At 33.4% G+C, this 23,000-nt stretch overlaps 2 protein-coding genes across 7 annotated transcripts in view; one reads left to right on the top strand and one right to left on the bottom strand.

Moving 5' to 3' along the window:
* Dh44-R2 (Diuretic hormone 44 receptor 2) overlaps positions 1–23,000 on the top strand; it is a 515,631-nt gene that overhangs the window by 408,881 nt on the left and 83,750 nt on the right. For all 6 annotated transcript variants that reach the window (XM_085944033.1, XM_085944029.1, XM_085944030.1 and 3 more), the window contains 2 exons: positions 4,743–4,823; positions 15,320–15,402. In XM_085944033.1, coding sequence (XP_085800159.1) covers positions 4,743–4,823; positions 15,320–15,402 — 164 coding nt within the window. The remainder of the gene's footprint in view (positions 1–4,742; positions 4,824–15,319; positions 15,403–23,000) is intronic.
* Positions 1–23,000, bottom strand: part of LOC147074218 (uncharacterized) — a 67,200-nt gene that overhangs the window by 23,024 nt on the left and 21,176 nt on the right. The gene's annotated exons all lie outside the window — the stretch shown is intronic.

Here is a 23,000-nt window from a genome sequence, read left to right as displayed (position 1 = left end):
TGCCTCTAAAGATATTTTGTTAAATGTGGATTTGTATCTTATTTACCTAGCCAAAATAAAACAAATTATAAGTTAAAAAATTTATAGGTATAAATAATTATAACAAAGCAAAACACATTTTTTTTTAAATTTTATTATGTATTCATCATCATCACCAGCCTGAATCTATTCACTGCTGGATGAAGGCCTCGCTAATCTCCAAGTTGATTCCACTTCTCTCGTCCCTGTGCGTTGCGTTGCCAAGTTTTTCCGCAGAACTTTATCATTTCATCGATCCAGCGGCCTCTACCTTGCGGATGTTTTGTACCTCTTGGATACAACTGGATGAATAAATTTATCCAACGATTGTTCTTTCTTCGACCTATGTGTCCAGCCCATTTCCATTTGAGGTTTTTAGCAAACTCTATCACATCATTAATCCTTGTTTGTTCCCTTATCCTATTTTTGTCCGTTTGCGTTATGCCCAGTATGCACCTTTCCATGCCATGTTGTGCTACTCTAAGTTTCTGGAACTCTCTTTTACTTAGGGTCCATGTTTCACACGCATGTGATTACGGAAAGTACACACTGGTTGAACACTTTGCACTTTAGGCACAGTGGGAGGTCATTTTTGAAGAAATTATTCAGGCGGCCAAAAGCACTCCAGCCTAGCTTTACTCTGCGAACAATTTCATCAAATATACATCCATCTATAGACACTTGTTGTGCCAGATAGATGTAGTTTTTCACCTGTTCGAGCTGAATGCCATTGATGAGGATCTCTTTTTGGCCCGCAAAGCAGTTGAACATGACTTTCTTCTTTGACACATTTATTTTCAAGCCTACTTTGTTGCTTACTCCAGCGAGTTCCTGCATTCTGCTTTGGAAGTCTTCTGAGTCTTGCAAACTACTATTTATTGTCATCGGGAAAGCGCAGATGACTCACGTATTCTCCATTTATGGGGGCCCGCGTCATTCCAGTCAAGTTCTCTAAATAAGTCTTCAAGTGAGCTGTAAATAGTTTAGGTGAGATTGTATCACCTTGTCGGACTCCTTTGCTGATAGGAAATGCGCGATGATTTATGGAGATGTTGTTGCGCTACTGTATATATTATTGACAATATTTATATAGCGCCCGGGGATTCCTTGGTTTCTGAGTGCATCGAGTATTGAAAATTTCTTTATGGAATCGAACCCTTTCTCATAGTCTATAAAACCCATGGATAGCGGCAGCTTGTATTCCTGTTACCGCTCTGATTTCTCTGATGACTTGGATATGGTCCATATTGCTGTATCCTCCTCTAAAGCTCGTTCTCCTGGCTGGTTCTCGTCTAGTACATATTGCAGACGGGTTGAGAGAATTTTATCTTATTGGATTTGCATCCTTCTGCCTCTAAGGTAGGTATGGCACTTGCATCTTTATTCTATGCATATCTTGGACTAGGACTTTCATCTCTCTCCCTCTAAGAAATAAAGCCTTTAGCATGACGATTCTTAAAAAAAATCATTTTCCCCAAAAATGGAGTTGCATCCGTCTGCCTCTGAAGTACAGATATACTCATGGACCGATTGTTTTCGCTGCAAATAAAACTCACTCCTCCTTCCATCGGAGCAACCACCAAATCTCGACTTCTCCATCTACTATACCTGAAATCCAACAAATATAATAGCATTTATATATACTCAATCTTCAAACTCAAATCGTCTCTGTTCTGGCAGAACACACTAACTGGAGAATACTAGTTTTGAGTAATTTGACTTTAAAGTTGTTAAAATGTTTGAAATGGTCTATCATGTGAGTTTTTTAAGTAATCGTAAAAAGGATGACTTTAAAATAAAGACTGTTTATTTATTAAGAAGGTTTCCAGACGGAAAGTTTGAAATAAGGAACATTTTGGTATAACTAACTCAATATGTAATTTTTTCGAATTAGTGTCTTCTGCCAGAACAGTAACGAAATGAGATATCTACATTTCTCAAAAATAATAAATCGCAATTTAAAGGATAATAGATAGGTTTATCTTTAACTTAAAATTAAAAATGTTTTTATACATATATATTTGTTAATGGACACTTAAATAATGTCCCTCTGGTAAGTAGAGTATTCATTATAAGTATATACTTTATTTTGCGGCATAATAATTTGATGGGTTCATTTATCTAAGCAAAATATTCTTTTTTTCAACAAAATTTACTACTCACAAAAGTTTACGATCTCCTCATATAAGTAATATAAAAAAAACAGAAGAAACGTTGGCTGTCATATTACCAGTGAATGATTACTTTTTTACGAGTACCCATTTATCTAAATACAATTTAAATACCTTCCAACATGAAGGGTTATATAAATTTCTAATGTTAATTACTTGAAAGAACGCGACAAAATAAAGAGCAGGTATTTGTTTAACTCGCAAAAAGTTTGAAAGCTCTAGTCTACGTGGCCGCAGCACAAAGCTTTTTACTGAATTGAATCGTTTCTCTTCGCCGTGGAGCTTTATTTATTTTTCTCGCTTTAAATAAGCAACTATGACCAGAAGTTTCTAACAACATCAGCTGTTGAAAGTATCAGCCCTTTGAAAAGAAAATTTGAAATTATAATACTATGTTAAGTTCGTGATTTATCCACTTTTGACTTTTGAGCATAATTTTAAATGGTAATGTCTTCCTGAGTAAGACAACAGGTAGCCACTTAAGATATAACTGCATGCCTATAACTACACCCACCTGTTAACTTAATTTTGCCATAGAGACTGAAAACTTTAACGTGGGCCTGGCGGTGGCGCTCTTGTTGATCTTATCTATGGTTTTCGATTTCGAAGTAGTGTGAGTATTGCCAGGATTAGAAGATATTATTTCCCACTTTCTTAAATAGGTTTATATTTTCGCGAATTTCAAAAAATGGTAAACATTTTTTCCCAATAACTTAGGATAAATTTTATAATTCAACATTAAAATTTTAAGTGTGTTTTGTAGCTGTCATCGCGGCAACTCTTTCGATAACGTTGTTGAAGAGGCGAATGAGGTTATTTTGTCGCACATCTAAATGACTGATACCGCGCTCTTATAATAAACGTCAAATGCGTTCAAGGTGAGGGGAATGAATACTGAAACGCGAGAGGAGTGATCGGCATCCTGCAATTCGTCACATAAGCAAGTCGGAGATTCTATTAGGCCAAGCTGACAGAGTTTGGAAGCAAAACCACTGTGTCCGGTTAAGAACTAAGAAGTCCAATGGTCTGGAATCAATCTGGTTATCTCTGTGCGCCACTTTATATTAGGAAAAAACAAATGCGTTGTCTTCCCTTGGAAGATGTGGTCCATCGTCCCTGCCATGCAGGCAGACCGGTGTCATATGCTAAATCGCTTACAATGCGTTATTCATCATCATCATCATTAGCCTGAATCTATCCACTGCTGGATGAAGGCCTCTTCAAACTGCTTCCATTTCTCTCGGTCCTGTGCATTGCGTTGACACGTACTTCTGCAGAACTTTATCATTTCATCGATCCAGCGGCCTCTAGGTCTACCTTGCGGACGTTTTGTACTTCTTGGATACCACTGGATGACTAGATTTGTCCAACGATTGTCTCTTCTTCGAGCTATGTGTCCAGCCCATCTCCATTTAAGGCTTTTAATAAACTATATTATATCGCAAACCCTTGTCTGCTTCCTTATCATCATTCACTCATTACTCTTTTTATCCTTTCGCGTTATGCCCAGCATGCACCTCTCCATACCACGTTGTGCTACTCTAAGTTTCTGGATTTCTCTTTTACTTAGGGTCCATGTTTCACACGCATATGTGATCACGGGAAGCACAGACTGGTTGAAGACTTTGCGCTTTAGGCACAGTGGAAGGTCACATTGTTAATTTCACAATTTCTGTTAACAAGACATTATTCAGGCGGCCAAAAGCACTCCAGCCTAGCTTTACTCTGCGAACAATTTCATCAAATATACATCCATCTATAGACACTTGTTGTCCCAGTCATATTGTAAATTAAATGTACTATACTACAGGGGTGGGCAAACTTTTTGGATGGAGGGCCAAATTCAAGTATTCAAAATGAGCGGCGGGCCGCAAGTAAAATACCATTTTTAGATATACACTATTTTATTATCACGAAAAATAAACATTACAAAAAAATTAATGAGAAGAATGAAACTGTTGTACATTTTTTTAAAATTTAGGTGTTAATTTTGTAGTTGGTATTCTCAAAACTGCTTGTAAATAGGCATCGGAGATATTTGATCGTAAAGAATTTGTATTGAGGTTCATGATCGAAAATGTTTGTTCACATATATAGGTTGATCCAAAAATAACGAACATTTTTCTTGCATAATCTTTAAGTTGGTCGAATTTGTCTGAATTAAGGGCTTTGTAAAATTTGGAGATTTCTTCACGACGATGCAATTCTCTTAAATCAGTGTCACACTGCAGATCAATAATCTTAAGTTGTAGCTCTGTCGGTACACCATCAATATCTATTGAAAATGGATCGCGTACTATTGCTAAACAAATTTTAATGTATTGTCAATATTTTTTTTTAAAATATATAAAAAGTTATTTGTAATCAGAAGTACAATTAATGATGGCGGGCCGCAGTTTGCCCTCCCCTGTACTATACTATACTTCCATGCGGCATTATTAGTATTATTACTATACCCGTTATATCACAATAACTTCTTCAAAACCTGCTAAAACCACTAGCCTTGAAAAACATTAACAGATTATTTATACTTAGTGTTTTTATTTGTTTTAGGACTCTATCTGTACATGCTTGTTGTGGAAACATTTACTGGCGAGAACATCAAGCTAAGAGTTTACGCTTCCATCGGATGGGGTAAGCAGACCCTTTTTTAGAGCACTAAAAGGAATGATAAAAATATCTTGCTTTTTATATGTTTATCATAAATAAAATGCTGTTAAAAGAAACTATTTTATAGATGAAAGAAACCAGATAGTGATGTAGTGATGTGAAAAATTATTATCTTTCAAACATTCCTTTTACTATCTTATTTTCGCAAGCCTTATTTTATATTAAAACCTATATGATAATATGTTATGACATAATATCGTTGATGAGGTGTTAAAACTAGGAATTGCAATACCGGTATTTGAAACCGGCATTTAAACCCAGTCTTTAAAACCTGTATTATACTATTATACGGATTTCGGCGTCTTAAAATGCCGCTAAATACTATTCAATAATATAGAGTGTATACGGCGGATCTATGGGATGCTGGTATAACCTGGAACGGTAATGTGACGACTGGCTTCCGGACAATTGCACGCCGCACTGTCGTAGACACGTGTAGACGAGGTATTTTAATCAGTTTCTATCTACTACTTAGTAGTTTGAATTCATTTTACTCTTAACATAATATATTTTTTATCGCGGATTGAGAATTACCATGCCTAAGGCTTTATATAAAATAAAAAATTCTTTTCGTTGGAACTTACACATATGCACGATTAAATCATTGTTTACGTCTGCATATTTACATTCTCACCAACTATTAAATCATAATATAATCATTGAAATATAAATAATAATATTGAATATTTTTTTAAAGTACCTATAAGTACCTAACGTCTATTTATTTTCGAATTCCGTGGCGTCCAGTTGTCCGGTGCCAAATCGTCCTAGACCCCCTGGAACGATGCAATAAGAAACGACAGGAATTCTTCGAGGCGCCGCGTGGTGTCCATATGCTCCAACTAAGGGGCAGATATGGGTTTTAAAAATCACGTTTATGTTTTTCAAACATAAATTTAATGTTTTTTTATTAATACTAATGTATTGCCTATAAATTGAGTATATAAGTTAATCTGTGCTGCCAAAATGCAAATATAATAAGTGAATCCAACAGTCACAAATAATAATAATAATAAAAATCTTCAAATACCATTAAATTTATAAAATTGTCTGGATGATTTAATATAAATTTTGAAAAACAAACATTCGTGACATATATTATTTCAATTGTTCTATAATTTTATATTGATGACTTTCAAGAAGCGTTGGATTTGAGAAAGCTTTTCCTGGACCCAGGCTTATAGTATTTTGTAAGAATCAGCAGTTCAACAAGATTTTAAAAGCTTTAAAAGATTTATTGAGAGGTACTTCTGTTTTCTCTATACGTATTTTTATAAGTGTTTGTTTTCAATAAGAAACGCTGAAATGCTTGTATTGATATTTTCATTCATTATTGCCAATGACATTATTAATGGACGACGCACTCAGTACAGTAGCTAGCAAGTAAATTCGCATGTATAGGTAGACGTCACGCAATTTCCATTATGCGATATCACGCATCGGGAATTTATAGCAATATGACCTTTATTGTAATGGCGTAGAGCAGTGTTTCTAATGTCAATGTTCATTTGAGCGAACCCGTTCGAACCGAACCATTCGGCAGACCCAATAAAATGCATCAGGAATTTTTAGCAATATCACCTTTATTGTAATGGCGTTAGAACAGCTTATGCCATTCGGTAGACCCGACAATAAAGTGAGTGTTATTTTCTTTTCCAGATGATTCGTCCGTATTAATGTCATTGATTATTGCCATCCCTAATATTGTAAAACCTCGAACTTGACAACTTTATAAACATGATTTTTTATTTATATTTTTTTTATTTATCTCCACAAAGCTTAGTAAAGTAAAACACCTCAAAGTTATATATATTTTTAAGTATATTATAATTCATTTGAATATAGACTATGAAAAGGCGTTTGATTCCATCAAAAAATTCTCAATTATAGACGCCCTTAGTAACCAAGGAATTTCCAGATGCTACATAAACATATTGAACAGTATATACAGTGATGCCACAGCATGCGTCAAACTCCATAAACGGTCGTGTAAATTCCCCATCAACAAAGGTGTCCGGCAAGGTGATACTATTTCACCTAAACTATTCACCGCTACTCTTAAGGACTTATTCAGGAAACTTGATTGTGTTCCAATTAATGGGTTAGTACCTCAGTCACCTGCGCTTTGCAGATGATATTGTTATATTCTCACGGGACCCGAAGGATCTCCGAGGTAGAGGCAAGAACTCGCATATATCAGTCAAACGGTCGGCCTAAAGATAAATGTCGCAAAGACAAAAGTGATGAGGAGCTGCTTTTCGGACCCTGCGATTATCTGTCACCCAACTCGAGCAAGTGAGCAGCTACGTCTATCTCGGACAGCAGGTGCCCATAGACGGAAGCATACACGATGAAATTGCTCGCAGAACAAAGCTGGGATGGAGTGCTTTCGGACGTCTGAATAGTATCTTCAAAAATGACCTACCATTATGTCTTAAGCGGAGGGTGTTCATCCAATGTGTGCTGCCCATGCTCACGTATGGGTGCGAGACGTGGACCCTCAACACGAGCGATGTCCAAAGGCTAAGAGTCGCACAGCCAGGCATGGAGAGGTGTATGTTGGGCATCACGGGAAAGTACCGTAAGAGAAACGAAAGGGTTAGGAAGCAGACAGGGGTACGCGGTGTAATAGACATTGCCAAACAGCTGAAATGGAGATGGGCGATCTGAAATACGTGGCAGCAAACGACACAGGACCGAGAGAGTTGGAAGAAGCTTGGGGAGGCCTTCACCCAGCAGTGGATTGACCCCGGCTGATGATGATGATGATACAATAATAAAATGTATGCAAAAATGCATTGTTACAAAACCTTGATGTATCAATTAATATTGAAAATGATATTGCTTTCAAAATGTACAATAACAAAGGTTGCATGAAATAATATCAACAGTGGCTGTGTTTACTTTTTTAATTGAATTACATTCCTATACTGCAGTACTAAATTTATTGCCAAGCCTTTGTTTAAATGTTATATAGGTACATCGAACTATTATACTGCCATGCTTATATTGAAGTATTTTTACAAAGTAAATATAAAATGAATGATATTTAAATAGAATTTTGTAAATAATTGTTGCTGACAAAATAATATAATACATATATATAAATGTTACACTTTCTATATTTCCGATATATATTATATTTTATATCTAATAAACTACTTATTTCTTTTATTCAACGGATAATTTACAAGATTTGAGAATGTTATATTATATATTATTAAACACACATACATGGCCCCCACAAAGGGGGGGCTGACAAGGCTCTAGCCTGGGGGGTCGGCGTGGCGGGTCAATCAGATAAGTGAGATAAACACACATCACAAATTGACCCATTAATTTACTTCAAATGTTAATGTTTATTATGGTTTTAAAACATGTAATTATGCGATGCAATTTTTGTTGTGTGTCGACACTCACAATCACAATTACAATTCAATAATTCAAGTGGATATATTAGAAAATTGCAAAAAAATATACTAAATAACTTCTTTTAATTTTACCTCGAACACCATTTGGAAAACGTCACTGTAGCGCGCCTCACTACCTTTAATCTTAGTGATAGGTAGGGGGGCCTACCAAAGATCCTGGCCTGGGGGCCCACTTCAGGGTGTGGGGGCCATGCATACATAATTCAAAAACATCTCATGCATATGTATAGGTACTCACTAGAAAAAAATACAACAGCCGACGAGACTTGAAACCGTAACCGCTGGATAACTTAATTGGAAAAGCTCAGTAGCGCGAATCCAGCGGTTACAGGTTCAATTCCCGTCGGATGTCGTATTTTTTTCTAAAAAAGATTTTTTTATAGTGCGTACCTGTATGCATAAGTACATGACGTATGTTCAATGTATAGAATGTTACAATCTTGTGGATAATAATTATTCATTGAACAAAAGAAATCGTTTATTAAATTATTATTAAAAAACTAAATATTTGGAGTGATCATTGACCACAGTTAGTACTTAAGCAATTTAATTGATATCTACCTTGATATACAAAAACCGATGGCCAATATTTTAATGCAATTTGATAAGCATTCCATGTAATAACTTCTTGTTAAATTCGTCGTAATTAAGTGGGATGCCCGTAGCTTAATTGGAAAAGCACACTGGCGCGAATCCAGTGATAACAGGTTCAAGTCCCGTCGGGTGTCATATTTTTTTCTAAATTTTTTTTTTTCTATTGGGTATATCCATGAGATGTTTTTAAATGATGTATGTTCAATATTCTATATCAATCAGTTATAATATCATTTTTTTCACGATGGCCTAATAACATAAAACAGCAAAAACATTTTTTGAGTGTCGCATTTATAAACACACATATATTTATGTTTTACTTAATACTATCAAAACAACTCGCGAGCCACATGTTACTCGCCACTGTTCTGTACTATCTATAATAATTATTGTTATTAAAATTAGAGTGAATGCCTGTTTTTTCATTTCGTTTTGTTATTTTATAACTCAAAAACTACAAGGTCAATATTAATGAAACCTGCACAACTTATTGTGTGTTCCCTCATGAGTATGTTTACCATAATTATGAACCTCTAAACCGGGACAGGAACGGGATATATGGCAAAGACACAAATTTAAACACCAAAAATTGTTTTAAAGTACTTACCTAGATACAAAAGAAGAATGCAGCCTTCTGCAGCAGAAATTTAAATTATTTTATTTATTTTATGGTACCAGTCGTACTTCTCGCTGGAATGAACTTTTTTCGCACCCTTCTGCTTCGCTGTCTCATCGCATAATATACGCTAGTACGGGCAATCATGACAATTTATTATTGACAATCACTCATACGCGGAACAGCCGGGACAAAATGCCAAAACGGCCGGGACAATGTGTGAAACCGGGACGTATGGTAAGCCTACTCATGGGTGAAGATTAGCTCGCGTCTTTGTTGTGTGATCGCATAAATGTGTCACTAAATTTCAAAATCAGCTAAGTCCACCTTTAGATATTTTTGACTTTTTTTATGAATTGCTGAAGAACGACTGCTTTCTAACATTTCTGCATTATCAAAATGTGGAATTTATTAATTTTAAATATTCTATACTCGACATAATTAAGGCGGACGAAACCGGTCCTAATATATTAATTAAAGTGGAATAAGTACTATAAAAAATTGCGTTTTATTAAATAAAAACATCAATACAATGCAGTTCCACCATGAATTGACAGTTAACAAAAAAAAAAGAAATATAAACTTTCACCTTTATGACTGTGTATTTGTGAAAACAAAAAGCTGTTTTTCTCCTATTCATCTATTATGGACTTGGCTGATTTAGAAATTTAGCGACACAAATAGAACATCCACGTTGCACCCCTCTCATGCGCGCTGCACAGCGCTAATCGATTAGTCATGCATAACCGCCATAGCCCAGTGCTTCGGATTAGTTTTCTGATAACATTCGATTCACAATATCATATATATTATGTGACTAACTGTCTGGGTATTTGTGATTGTTTTACTTATATTAGTAATTACACTACTGTTTCACTACACTACTGTCATTGGGTCTCATGGCCGGTTGTTATATTAAAAATAATATATCTATATTTTATATTACAAAAAATAGAATGCATAAAATATATATGCATTTTGCTCACTCGACGCGTTGGTATTCAAATCGATGCATTATTTAGCTATGAAGATTGTTATCCTATATTGCTTTGGTTATGATATACAAATCGGTGTGTGGACTTATGTACGTGCGTTAGAAGTTATACTTCTTTGGCGTAACAAAACAAAAACAAAACTTATGATAACCTAGATTCTTTGACCAGCTCTTAATTATCTTGTTAAATTACACACTCAAGAAAAAGGGTCGCTTATTGGAGCGCCGTTGGTTTATTTCTATACACTTTAACTTATATTACTAAATTATATAATAATTTCTCGTTGTTTTTATTTTTAAAGTAAAAACTGTCACTCTGACGTTTAATCGCTTGTTTACGTCAGGAATTGCAAATGGTCGACAATAATGAATTCGTTGCCTAGGCAATTCAGGAACAATTCAACTATAATACTTGCGTTTTATACAGCTGACTGATTCGCAGCTAACTTTATAGTGTCGCGCACTTTCGTAATGGTGTGCGCGCGCAGCTCTCAATTGTACTATCTACCAAACGCCCCAAAAGAAGTATAACTTCAAAAATGATTTTAATGTTAGTTAAATAATATAATTATTGAACGCATCGACAAGAATTTTGACAGGTAGCAACACCAACCAGTTATCTTTAAGCTATGATCTAAATAACTAACATTAATAAGTAGGTACTATATTCCTTGTAAACTTTAATCTGTTTTCCAAGTGTTCCACAAATAGTTTAACGATCTATTTTCCATCGGGAAAGTGGTGTATTTCCCCTTCTATGTGCCAACAAGTTCTTTTGTCCCTCGCCCGAGTTTTCCGCGCTTGTTTCCTCGCAACATGTTAACATGACCCTCATTAGAACACTGTCCTTCAAGCGACTATCCGGAAAAGTCTGGAATGTAACAACTATACTAGCATAATAATATTATTATGGTATAAGTCTTTGTACACAGTTTTCTGTTTATATGTACATCTAAGAAGTCAAATTGCTTTTATGTGAATATACTCTACGAAACAACGATACTGTTTTAAAAATATCGAGGCATATTCATTTTAACTTTCTTAAGGGGGGACATGCTCGTCGTAGGTCAAAATTGAGTTTTTATTGTATTTTCAAACCATGATCCTGGACACTCCTTAAACGTTGTAGATAATCTATTTATATACTTTTGAAGCCTTATTATCCCTCATATTTATTTTATGACTGAATGAAACACGCGCGTCAATATAATTTCATCCCTACTTTAATTATAGTTTGTCAATTTATGGCTACGGCCGTATGTTGTAGCTTAACTACTGGGGAATGCTAAAAGAAATGGCGTATTTCAAAAAAACACTACCTTATTCTTAGGTCAATAATTATTATAAAGCAATCATTATTCATAAGATGTTTATCACACTTGAATGGTCAAAGACATAGATTATAATAAGTATATTTAGAATTATTTTCAAAGGTGTTAATCTTGCCGATTTTTTGAATAATAAAATGCCTAATTCTTGTCAAATTTGGGATCACAGAGATTATTAATATAATTTTTTATCGTGAATATTTTACAAAAATTATCTCGTCATAAGTTATACTAATGGTTTTTTTAAATGCGTTTAAAAATTAATAAACGTAAAAAACACCACTGCACAGTTATGTACCGAAATATGACTATATTCTAAAACATTAGAGCGAGAGGTTTAAAAGAATACTATTTTATGTAACAAAAATACTTTATGCCGTCATCAAATGTTTAAAATAACTATTAAGGATAATAAGGCTTCAAAATTATATAAATAGATTATCTACAACGTTTAAGGAGTGTCCAGTATCATGGTTTGAAAATAAAATAAAAACTCAATTTTGACCTACGACGAGCATGTGGGCCGTTAATATCTCTGTTAAAATTATTTTAAGAACTTAACTGCATACTTACTAAAGTTTTGAAGTAAACAAAACCATTAAATCATAACAATGGTGTATTTCTTTTAAAAAATAAGAAAAAATAATACTTTTATCGCCATGTAAAGGTGGATATATCTCTAAATTATACTGCATACTAGATGCAAAGAGTGAAGGTAGGCTGTTAAGATTCATAAATAGTGCACACTAAACTATTTGTTTTCATTGAAATAACACTACAATAATTTACAGATGATGTTGGTTAGTTTTTTATAATTTGATTAAACCCTGTAAAAACTAAGCCATAATAGACAATAGTCAAATATTACACGTCTATCTATAAAATATCTAAAATTATACAATTTTATCATATATAACTTTGGATATTTTATAGATAGAATATTATTTTTTATCTATTATAGTTTGATTTAAATTTATTGGTGAGGCTTGGTTTAAGTTAGGGTTTACTGAATTTAAAAAAATAAAGAATATATTATTAAACAATATGTGAAGCGCCTAGTTTCAAAAGCCTCTAAAACGATTTTAGGTAGTTCTGAGAAAAATGGGAAAAAAATCATATCTATTAAATCTGTGAACTTTATGTATTTATTTTTTAATTCGTTACATTCTAAAGATTATTTTGGTTTCCCATTTTAGGGGTATTTAAAAAGCACACCCACCCATTTCAGCGGGTTTTGAAATTTACCATAATTTTTGACCATACGTATTAACGGTTTTTGGCGTTTTATAAAGTTCAATCTTTGACCATAATATAGGTAACAAAAATATCCATCTAAATACATATCTAACTCAAAAATTTTCAAAAACCGTTTTAGGAGCTTTTGAAACTAGGCGCTTCATGAGTATTATGTATTCTTAATCCAACGAAAACAAATAAGTATGCATGAAAAAGGATGCACAATTTTGTTGTATTGCTTAAAGTATACTAAAACAATTATGGTTTGGCTTGGGCAAGGTTTAATTGATTTTTAAAACTAACAAACACCATCTGTAAATTGTAGTTCAATAAAAACAAATACGTATGACTAACAAAGTTTAATGTGCACTATTTATTGCCGATATTAAAAGCCTACCTCCACCCTTCGATACTGCCACATACTAACAGGATGTTTGAAATCGACTCCTGTGTAAAAAGATCACATTTTGGCCGGAATCGCACCACCGAATGATCTTATAGAAGAAGTGACCGTCGATGTACATCGCACAGCACAAATGTGTGATTAAAGGCATATAGAATATGGCCATACATGGGTACAATACAGGTCAACACAGGTCTATCTTGATTCCAAATAATATGTTTGATTGGAATTATTATATGCTATTGGAATGCTGTTGCTTGATTCTAATTTAAAATATATGGAATCAAGTACCTACGTCGAAACTAGGGAATCCAATCCCGAGCCAAATTTTTGATCCCGGGATTTCGGGATCACAATTTGACGATCCCGGGATTGGCATTTTTCGATAGTTAATATTAATATTAAATTTTTATATATACAAAAAACATTGATAAAATCGGTCAAAAATAAATCTAGTATAATTTAATTTATACTATTTTAGACATTCATTTTTAATATTATGATTATACATATTATATGAGATTGATATTTCTGATAGTAAAGACGTAATGACTGGGTTAGCGAGATTTAAAATAAGTAAATCATGGTTTATGACCTTTCCTCTTCATAAATTTAATTAGTCAGCCAAATATGAAACTGTCGTTTGTAACTTTGTTAAAAGTGCGAAGCATTGTTTTTTTACAATCTTTCACATTTTTATTAATTTATGTGAAAAAATAAAATGAATCGGCAACTTATACATGGGTATAAATCAAACTTCATTCAAACTCAGTTTATTTCTAATGTAGTTATTGGTTATTAAAAGTATTTTTTCTGTTATATTTTCGTTTTTATTTTATTTTCCATAAAAATTGATAATAAAAACCAATCCCGAAAGTTTCGGGATTATGTTTACCAATCCCGGGATTCATAGGTATAAAAAATAGTTCGGAATCCCGGGATACTGGGATTTGGGATCTAGGGATTGGAAACCCTAGTCGAAACAACGGCGTTTGCATTAGTCCTAAGAATGCCTTAAGCTTAAACAATAGATAAATATAAAATGTAATTTGTTAAATCCATGTCGATAAAACTCAAATTGATCAGAGATGTCAGACTCGTATACTCAATTTGTCAAAACAATTTATGGTTTGTGCAATTTATTGTGTCTAGCAGTAGCGACGGGCGGAGGTAGGCTGTTAAGATCCGCAATAAATAGTGCATATTATTAACTTTTGTTATCCATACGAATTTATTTTTATTGAACTAAGACTACAATTTACAGATGGTATTGGTTAGTTTTTAAAAATCAATCAAACCTTGCCTAAACCAAACCACAATAGTATTGGTATATTCTGGGCGATACGACAAAATTATTGTGCACACTTTTTCATTCGTACTTATTTTGTTATCATTGGATTCAAAATACATATTTGATATTACACATATTGTTGATTCATTTTTTTAAATCATTATGCACTGCGTAAACCAAAATATAATAATAAAAAATATTATCTTATCTATAAAATATCCAAAGTTATGTATGATTTTATTGCATAATTGATTTAGACATTTTATAGATAGACGAATATTTTTTGACTATTATCTATTATGGCTTGGTTTCGCAGGGATTAATTGAATTTTAAAAACTTACCAACACGATCTATAAATTGTAGTCTTATTTCAATGAAAACAAATACTTACGTATGACTGACAAAATTAAATATGCACTTTTTATGGAGGATTTTAACAGCCTACCTCCACCTTTCGCCACTGGTGTCTAGTCTAATTCAGACCACAAACTCAAACAGAGTTGATGAATGAAGAAAGACTACATATTATGCAGCTACCTAATATACAATTGTATTTTTTTCAACAGGTGCTCCAGCATTTTTTGTGACTGTTTGGACTATCGTGAGAACTTTTGTACCTGTCGAAATGAGTGGTAGTGATTTTACAGAGGTAAATATTATTCTGTATATAAATTTTATTATTTCTTTTCCTATTTTTTCTCACTATAATAATTAATCATTCTATGTGACACCCCTACCATTAAATATACAACAAAAATGTTGTAAGTATATCTAAATAAGAAACTAACATATAAAATCATTAGTTTTTTATGTATTATCTGGTAAAATATTCTAATAAATGAAAAAAAAACTTCTCAATTTCTTTCCAATTTAACACAACTTGACAAACAAATAAAAATGATTAATTAACACTCCCAATACGGTATGTTGCTAAGCTCATTGTTTCCCAAGTATTATTTTGATAGATGGAATAAAACCAATTGAAATTGCTATTTTTGGGCAAACTTATAAATCTAGTGATTCTCAAGCTTTTTCAAGTAACGTCATATTTTTTAACATGGTCGGACCTGTAAAATCGGGAGTTAAATACTAAATCTCGTTTATTGTGTACAATATGACTGAATAATTGAATTAACACTTACATTACTGCAAAGTCACCTTAGGTTACCCACCTCAATAAACTGTAAATATTTCTTTTATTTTGTTAACTGTCAATTCATTTTGGAACTGCATTGTATTGTAACTGCAAAACTGTAAATATTTCAATTAATATTAAATTTACTTGGTCATATTAATATTTCGACTATTTGTAGAATCATCAAAAAAATAATAATTACAAAATAAAAATAACTTTTTATATTCAACGTTTTTAAATTTTCTGTTGAATCATATAAACTTGACATGACTAGCTTAAACGATCAAAAAAAAAATTATTTGATAGATATACTGAATAATGAAATGTCATTTCATATTGATTTCCAAAGTAACGCAGGTATATATTAATAATTAAGTTGCTAGGACCCCCTAGTAACCAATAATGGTATCGAAATAACTTTTCATACAAAACCGACTTAACTGAAAATAAATTAAATTCTATTTAAATATGGCTAAAAGTATTAAAAAAAATGCATTGGCATCGGCGTGTTCTGATATATTCTAAAAGTTTCAAATGTCTAGCTAGTCGGGAAGTTAGTTAAAAATCGATTGCAAGATTTGTACCGGACAAACAACCACCGGACAAATAAGAATACGAGCTAAGAAAAACGTTGTAAAAATGTTATAACTTTAAAAATCAATAGTATTATCCAGAAAGTAGGTACGTATTTAAATTGATAGATATCCGTCAGATTTTATGTACCTGTCGTAAATTATATATGCACATTGCAAACAGAGTGTCGCATTCCATTATGAACAAAAGAGATAGACCTAAAGGTATAATATGTAAGACACACTCAATTGTGAGAAAAAGATATGAAAAGTAAAGGGTGAGTTAAAGATAGTATTATGACTCGTAGATTGAAAAAATGTATAGAAATATTCGTATATTATAAGTTTTGATGCCTTGATCATTTTATAGATGAAACAAATTGCAAATAATGATCATGTAACCTTGTTAGATTTATACATAATAATATGTTGCCTTTATATGCATTTCCTATTTACCTACTATTATATTATTGTCAATCTCGTACGGTAACTCAAGGTGACATCACTGGAATGGATGGAATTTATTAGCATCGTAAAGGAAAAGTTAAGTGTGCCCTATAAATTATATTATATTTATAGGCAGATTTTCTTTACTTGTCATAAATAATTTATAAATGTAGATTGCAAACAGAGCGTCGCATTATATTACGAACTAAAGAGGTAGATCTAAAAGTATATGCGACAAAGTGAGACATATTCAATTCTGAGAAGAAGATATGAAAGTAAGGGGTGAGAATATCAAGATAGTAAATTTATGGGGTTACTGCCAAAAGTTGGTAAGTCTTGATATCATATTGTTATGGAGAAACCGCAATTTGAAGTTTGATATGCCCTCTATAATCAGAAATAATGCTAATTTCTTTCTGCTTTATGTGTATATTTCAGATGACCTTGAATTTTTTTCGACCATAAATATTTATATAATATAGACACATAATCCGTTAATAAGTTTAAATACCTAAATTATCGAATTAACATTTTTTTACAGCAACCCAACGGGATATTGTAGGCTGTAAGAATGTATAGAGATACTAGTATGATTATAGTTCAATTTTGTTGCCTTATATATTTTCACTTTGCACTCTCTTGAATCTCGTGGATCGCTTCTGCTCTTGAGACATTTTTGGCTGCTATCACGACGGATGGTTTCCAATCCTGGCGTGCTAAAATTTTTTAATTTATATACGACTGTCAATTACCTACGTGATTTATTATGGGTCAGAACTATTTTCTCGAGTCAAGCCTATCAGACACTATTAGCGAAGGGTTCAAGATTAGTCAATGCACTCCCTAAAGACATATACATTTTTAATAATGTGATGAGCATTTAGTTTTTGAAACTTTTTTTTACTGTATAAAATTGCTTAGTAGGGTTGCTGCCAAAAGTTTTTAAGTCGATAGTTTAGGTATTTAGACGATTAACAACGGATTATGTGTCTATGTATAAATATGTATTCTAGAAAAAAAAATCAAGGCCATCCAACATATTGAACATGGACATAAAGCACAAAGTAATTAGCATTATGCCTGATTTTATATGGTATGTCTAACTTTCAAATTGAAAGTATTACTCCATAAAATGATTAACAGACTTACCAACTTTTGGCAGTAACCCCAAGTTTATGTTATCTATTTTGTCTTCTACTTTCTTATGGGGGTAATATTTGTTATACTTAATGTAAATCTCATGTTGTGAACGTCCTGAATTTTGATTTATTATATCTGCAACATTTTGTTTTCTTTAATAAATCGTCTCTGTTCTGGCAGAACACACTAACTTGAGAATACTAGTTTTGAGTAATTTGACTTTGAAGTTGTTCAAATGTTTGAAATGGTCTATCATGTGAGTTTATTAAGTAATCGTAAAAAAATTACTTTAAAATAAAGACTATTTATTTATTAAGAAGGTTTCCAGACGGTAAAGTTTGAAATAACGAACATTTTGGTATAACTAACTCGATATGTCATTTTTTCGAATTAGTGTCTTCTGCCAGAACAGTGACGAAATATAACAGATAGTATTTCATGGTGATGAAACCTTATTAGACTTATTGCGTAAACGCATGACGTTGTAGAAAAATAATATTATACCTTACCTGAGCGAGGTAGTGCTCCAGAGTTTGGAATCCACTGAATTAAGCCGTAATTCACCGGGTGCGTATTAACTCGAAAAGAATATTATTTTCTTTGTTATAGTTAAGTTGAACTGGACGAAAGTTTTTTTTTTGTATGTTTTCCAAAACTTTCAATTGGCCTTAAGTGAGTTGGCCGTACTTGTATAGGTCACGGATATCAATGTTGGCAAGTTTTCAAATCGATTTAGCAAAGTTTTATTGGAAAATTTATTTTTTGACATCGGTTTTTATTACCTTACTATTCATTCATACATCTGATTAAATCATGCAGTAGTTTTCTTGTGTTATATTAATATCGTACGTCTACTAGGCCACTTACATTTATCGCACATCGTCATCAGGCCTATATTGACTTATGGATCGGAATCCTGGGCTTCATCAAAAAAAATATGACAGAAAATTTTACATTTTTGAAAGATGACATAGTAAGGAGGGTTTTCGCAACCGTATACGGCGAATAAATATGTGTAATACGAAAATCTCTCCATCGTCTCATACGCAGTGTTTTATCTATAAAGATCGATACCTCGCACTAATTACTATCGTGGTTTCTTTAAGGGCTTTGGGACGTAAACTACTCTACTTGATGCTAGTCAAATGAAAATTGTACCGGCTAAGAAATATGCCTTATTGAAAACCATTCGTCTAATTCGAATTCGGTCAGGGCCTATGAAACCACCTTGCAAAAACCATGGAAAATTCTTTGTAGCGCAAGGCGGTGGTGATTCTGATGAATATTTTGTCATATTCATTGGAAACTGAGCACTGCGATTTATAGACGAGTTTTTTTTCCGTGGTAAAAGAAATGTCGCATGGGACAATTATTCTGAACATATAATTATAATCCTGTCTTATATGACTGCAATCACTGGATCTGAAAGGCATGAATCATCATTACATGTCACCATTTATTATTTTGATTCTTTTTATTACATCATACAGAAATAATAAAGGGCATCTCTTCCGGCCTCATTCGCCATGGTCACCGGAAGGTCTCGAATGTCTGCATCTGCCATCTGTAATAAAAAATTCAGTTTGCCAACTATCATTCACAAAAATATGCCTGATAAGGTAATAAAATAAGCTAGCTAGCAAAAAAATGCTAGATTTTTACAAAATTAAAAAGAAGCAAGCTTTTCACGATATTGAAGAACTTATGGTTTCGCAACTAACGATAATAATCCATACAATTCAAAATTAATACAGGTACAACATTTGAACATCTCTTAAATATCGTATAATATTAAATTTATTTTATTGCTTAGTTAGATCAGCATGTTGATTTTAAAGCAAACCTAACTTATTTTTTTTTAAACGGTACATGTTCAAACACGCGCGATAACATAATTTTATTTCCTACTTTAATTATAGTTTGTCAATTTATGGCTACGGCCGTATCTTGTAGCTTAACCACTGGGGAATGCTAAAAGAAATGGCGTATTTCAAAAAAACACTACCCTATTCTTAGGTCAATAATTATTATAAAGCAATCATTATTCATAAGGTGTTTATCACAATTGAATGGTAAAAGACATAGCTTATAATAAGTATCTTTAGAATTATCTTCAAATGTGTTAATCTTGCCGATTTTTTAAATAATAAAATGCCTAATTCTTGTCAAATTTGGGATCACAGAGATTATCAATATAATTTTTTATCGTGAATATTTTACAAAAATTGTCTCATAATAAATTATACTAATGGTTTTGTAAATGCGTTTAAAAATTAATAAATGTAAAAAATCTTAACACCACTGCACAGTTATGTACCGAAATATGACTATATTCTAAAACATTAGAGCGAGAGGTTTAAAGAATACTATTTTATGTAACAAAAATACTTTATGCAGTCATCGAATGTTTAAAATAACTATAAAGGATAATAAGGCTTCAAAATTATATAAATAGATTATCTACAACGTTTAAGGAATGTCCAGGATCATGGTTTGAAAATACAATAAAAACTCAATTTTGACCTTCGACGAGCATGTCCCCTGTTTTCGGTGTCTAAAAATTCTAGACTTAACGCCATATGCCAGATGCGTATTTTGCAAGTTAGATGCCTATTCAAAAATGCTAGATTTGACAAAAAACGCCAAGTTGGCAACGCTGTTTACACGTGGTCCACTAAATACCTACGTATATTAAATAAAATTAAGAATGCCTTGCGAATGTATATTTACTAGATAATGCTATCGATTTTTAAAATAATATCATCGTAATTATATTTATTTCATTATAGATGATAAAATACATATTGACTGAAATATTTGCAATTTAATGGGCTGGGTAAATTGAGATAACATTACTGATTACAGTATCGGAAGTGGTATGTATAACTCTCACCTTCGCACCCGTTATGTATAATATGCAGCCACGTCATACGCGGCCGCCTAACATAACCTTTACGTGTGCCAGATCAAAGTATTTAAGCCCCCATTTTGTCCCGAGCAGAGCCGCACGGGACTGGTGATGTAACCTTGCACCGAAGTGCGAATGCATGATGTTAATTTATATGGCAACTATCAGAGTGACTTTAATTTGAAGAGTCGCAAGGGGAATCGGGAGAGTCCTGCTCCCCGTACGCTCTGGCGAATTTAGTAAAGGCCGCAATGTCCACGTGTCACGTTTCGCCTCGGTTGCCGCCATGTCCACGTGTCCTATTGGGCCCGAATAGGGTCGGACCCGGGCAAACAACTCCGCTCGTTAGGGGCCCATAAGTGAACAGTCCCACAGGACGTGCTCTGCGTCCTGCTGGTCATGCCCACACGAGCAACCCGATCCATGTCTTGCCAAACCAAACCCCTGCAGTTTGGCCGCAAAGTTTCCATGGCCAGCCATGAATTGACTGGTCTAGTGGGTTGGCATCAGTCTCCTCGTCATGTGTCTCACCCAGACATCTGGAAAGTATAGAAAAGTCTGGCGGCCCTTAGGGAAGGCCACCCATCTCGCCTGCCATGCCGCATATGCGGTCTTATAGACCAACTCAGATAGTCTTTCTGTAGCTCATGCCCTCAGTAACGGAAGTATTATTAACTATAAGGGTTAGCTTTTTCGTATGGTAAATTGATTCGTTTTATTTTATTTTAAATATATATCATCATCATCATCAGCTGGGGTCAATCCACTGCTGGATGAAGGCCTCCCAAAGCTTCTTCCAACTCTCTCGATCCTGTGTCGTTCGTTGCCACGTATTTCCGCCGGACTTTACCAGTTTGTCAATCCAGCGGCTTTTAGAGCGACCCTGTGGCCGTTTTGTGCCCCTTGGGTACCACTGGATGACGGCATTTGTCCAGCGGCCGTCCTTTCGGAGAGCAATGTGCCCCGCCCATCTCCATTTCAGCTGTTTGGCAACGTCTATTACATCGCGTACTCCTGTCTGCTTCATAAACCATTAGTTTCTCTTACGGTCCTTTCGCGTGATGCCCAACATACACCTCTCCATGCCTCGCTGTGCGACTCTTAGCCTTTTAAATATATATTTATATATATAAAGGGAAAAAGTACTAAAAAAACTACCATTATACAGTAAAGAAAAAACACAAAATAACATTCAAATTCATTATGTAGTCCAGAACTTAACTTTTAAAAGAAAACCTTAAACCTCCGTGTCGCGTAACTCTTTAGAGACAACTTTTTGTCAATTATGAACTTATGCCTAATGGACTTTCCGTATCCGCTTTTCTTTGCTTCTACTTTCAGTAAACTCAGATTTTTCTAATTCCGTACTTAAAGAAAGAAGAACAAAAAAATTGACTCTAATTCAAGAAGCATTTTATTCATTCAAGTTTTTCTCAGGCTTTTTAACCGTACACGTATATTGTAGTGACATCAATTGGCGAAAATAATAAATGAAAGCTCGAGTGGTAAAACAGTTTACTGCATTTACATTTTGTTTTAAAAAAAAAACAAATGAGTGATACTTGTCTTTCACTTTTTATTATTTTCATTTGTTTTAAAACAAATGAGTCACTTTTTTACTTATTTTTTTTTGATTTCATCATTCCACGATTCCATGTCATGAATCATTAAAAATAGTTGTGTTTTATTATTTTGCGAATATTCTTTCACACAATAAAAATTTTAATTTATATATTTGATAATATATTATATACAAACCGGTAACGTATAAATATTGACAAAATATTTGGTGAATGTATTATTATGACTTACTTAAATAGCGCCTGTACATGTGCATTGATTTACAAACTGTCGGCAATAGTGCTTATTTTAAACTATCGTGACAATAACTGTTTAGACGTAAAAGTGCTGACTGTCTCTCCAATCTCGTTCTTCAAGAGTAAACGAGACGCGATGTTATCATTTAATAGTACTATTTGACAGAACGTATTGAAAATCGGTTAACCTCAAAATTAATAGTCCATTTTTTCACCGGCAGATTTGCC

This window comes from Rhyacophila brunnea, unplaced genomic scaffold (genome assembly GCF_057557595.1).
Source record: "Rhyacophila brunnea isolate RB1 unplaced genomic scaffold, BYU_Rbru_1.0 scaffold_16, whole genome shotgun sequence".
NCBI classification, from domain to species: domain Eukaryota; kingdom Metazoa; phylum Arthropoda; class Insecta; order Trichoptera; family Rhyacophilidae; genus Rhyacophila; species Rhyacophila brunnea.
The sequence above is the reverse complement of the archived record's forward strand: the minus strand, read 5'-3'. Positions and strand labels throughout refer to the sequence as shown.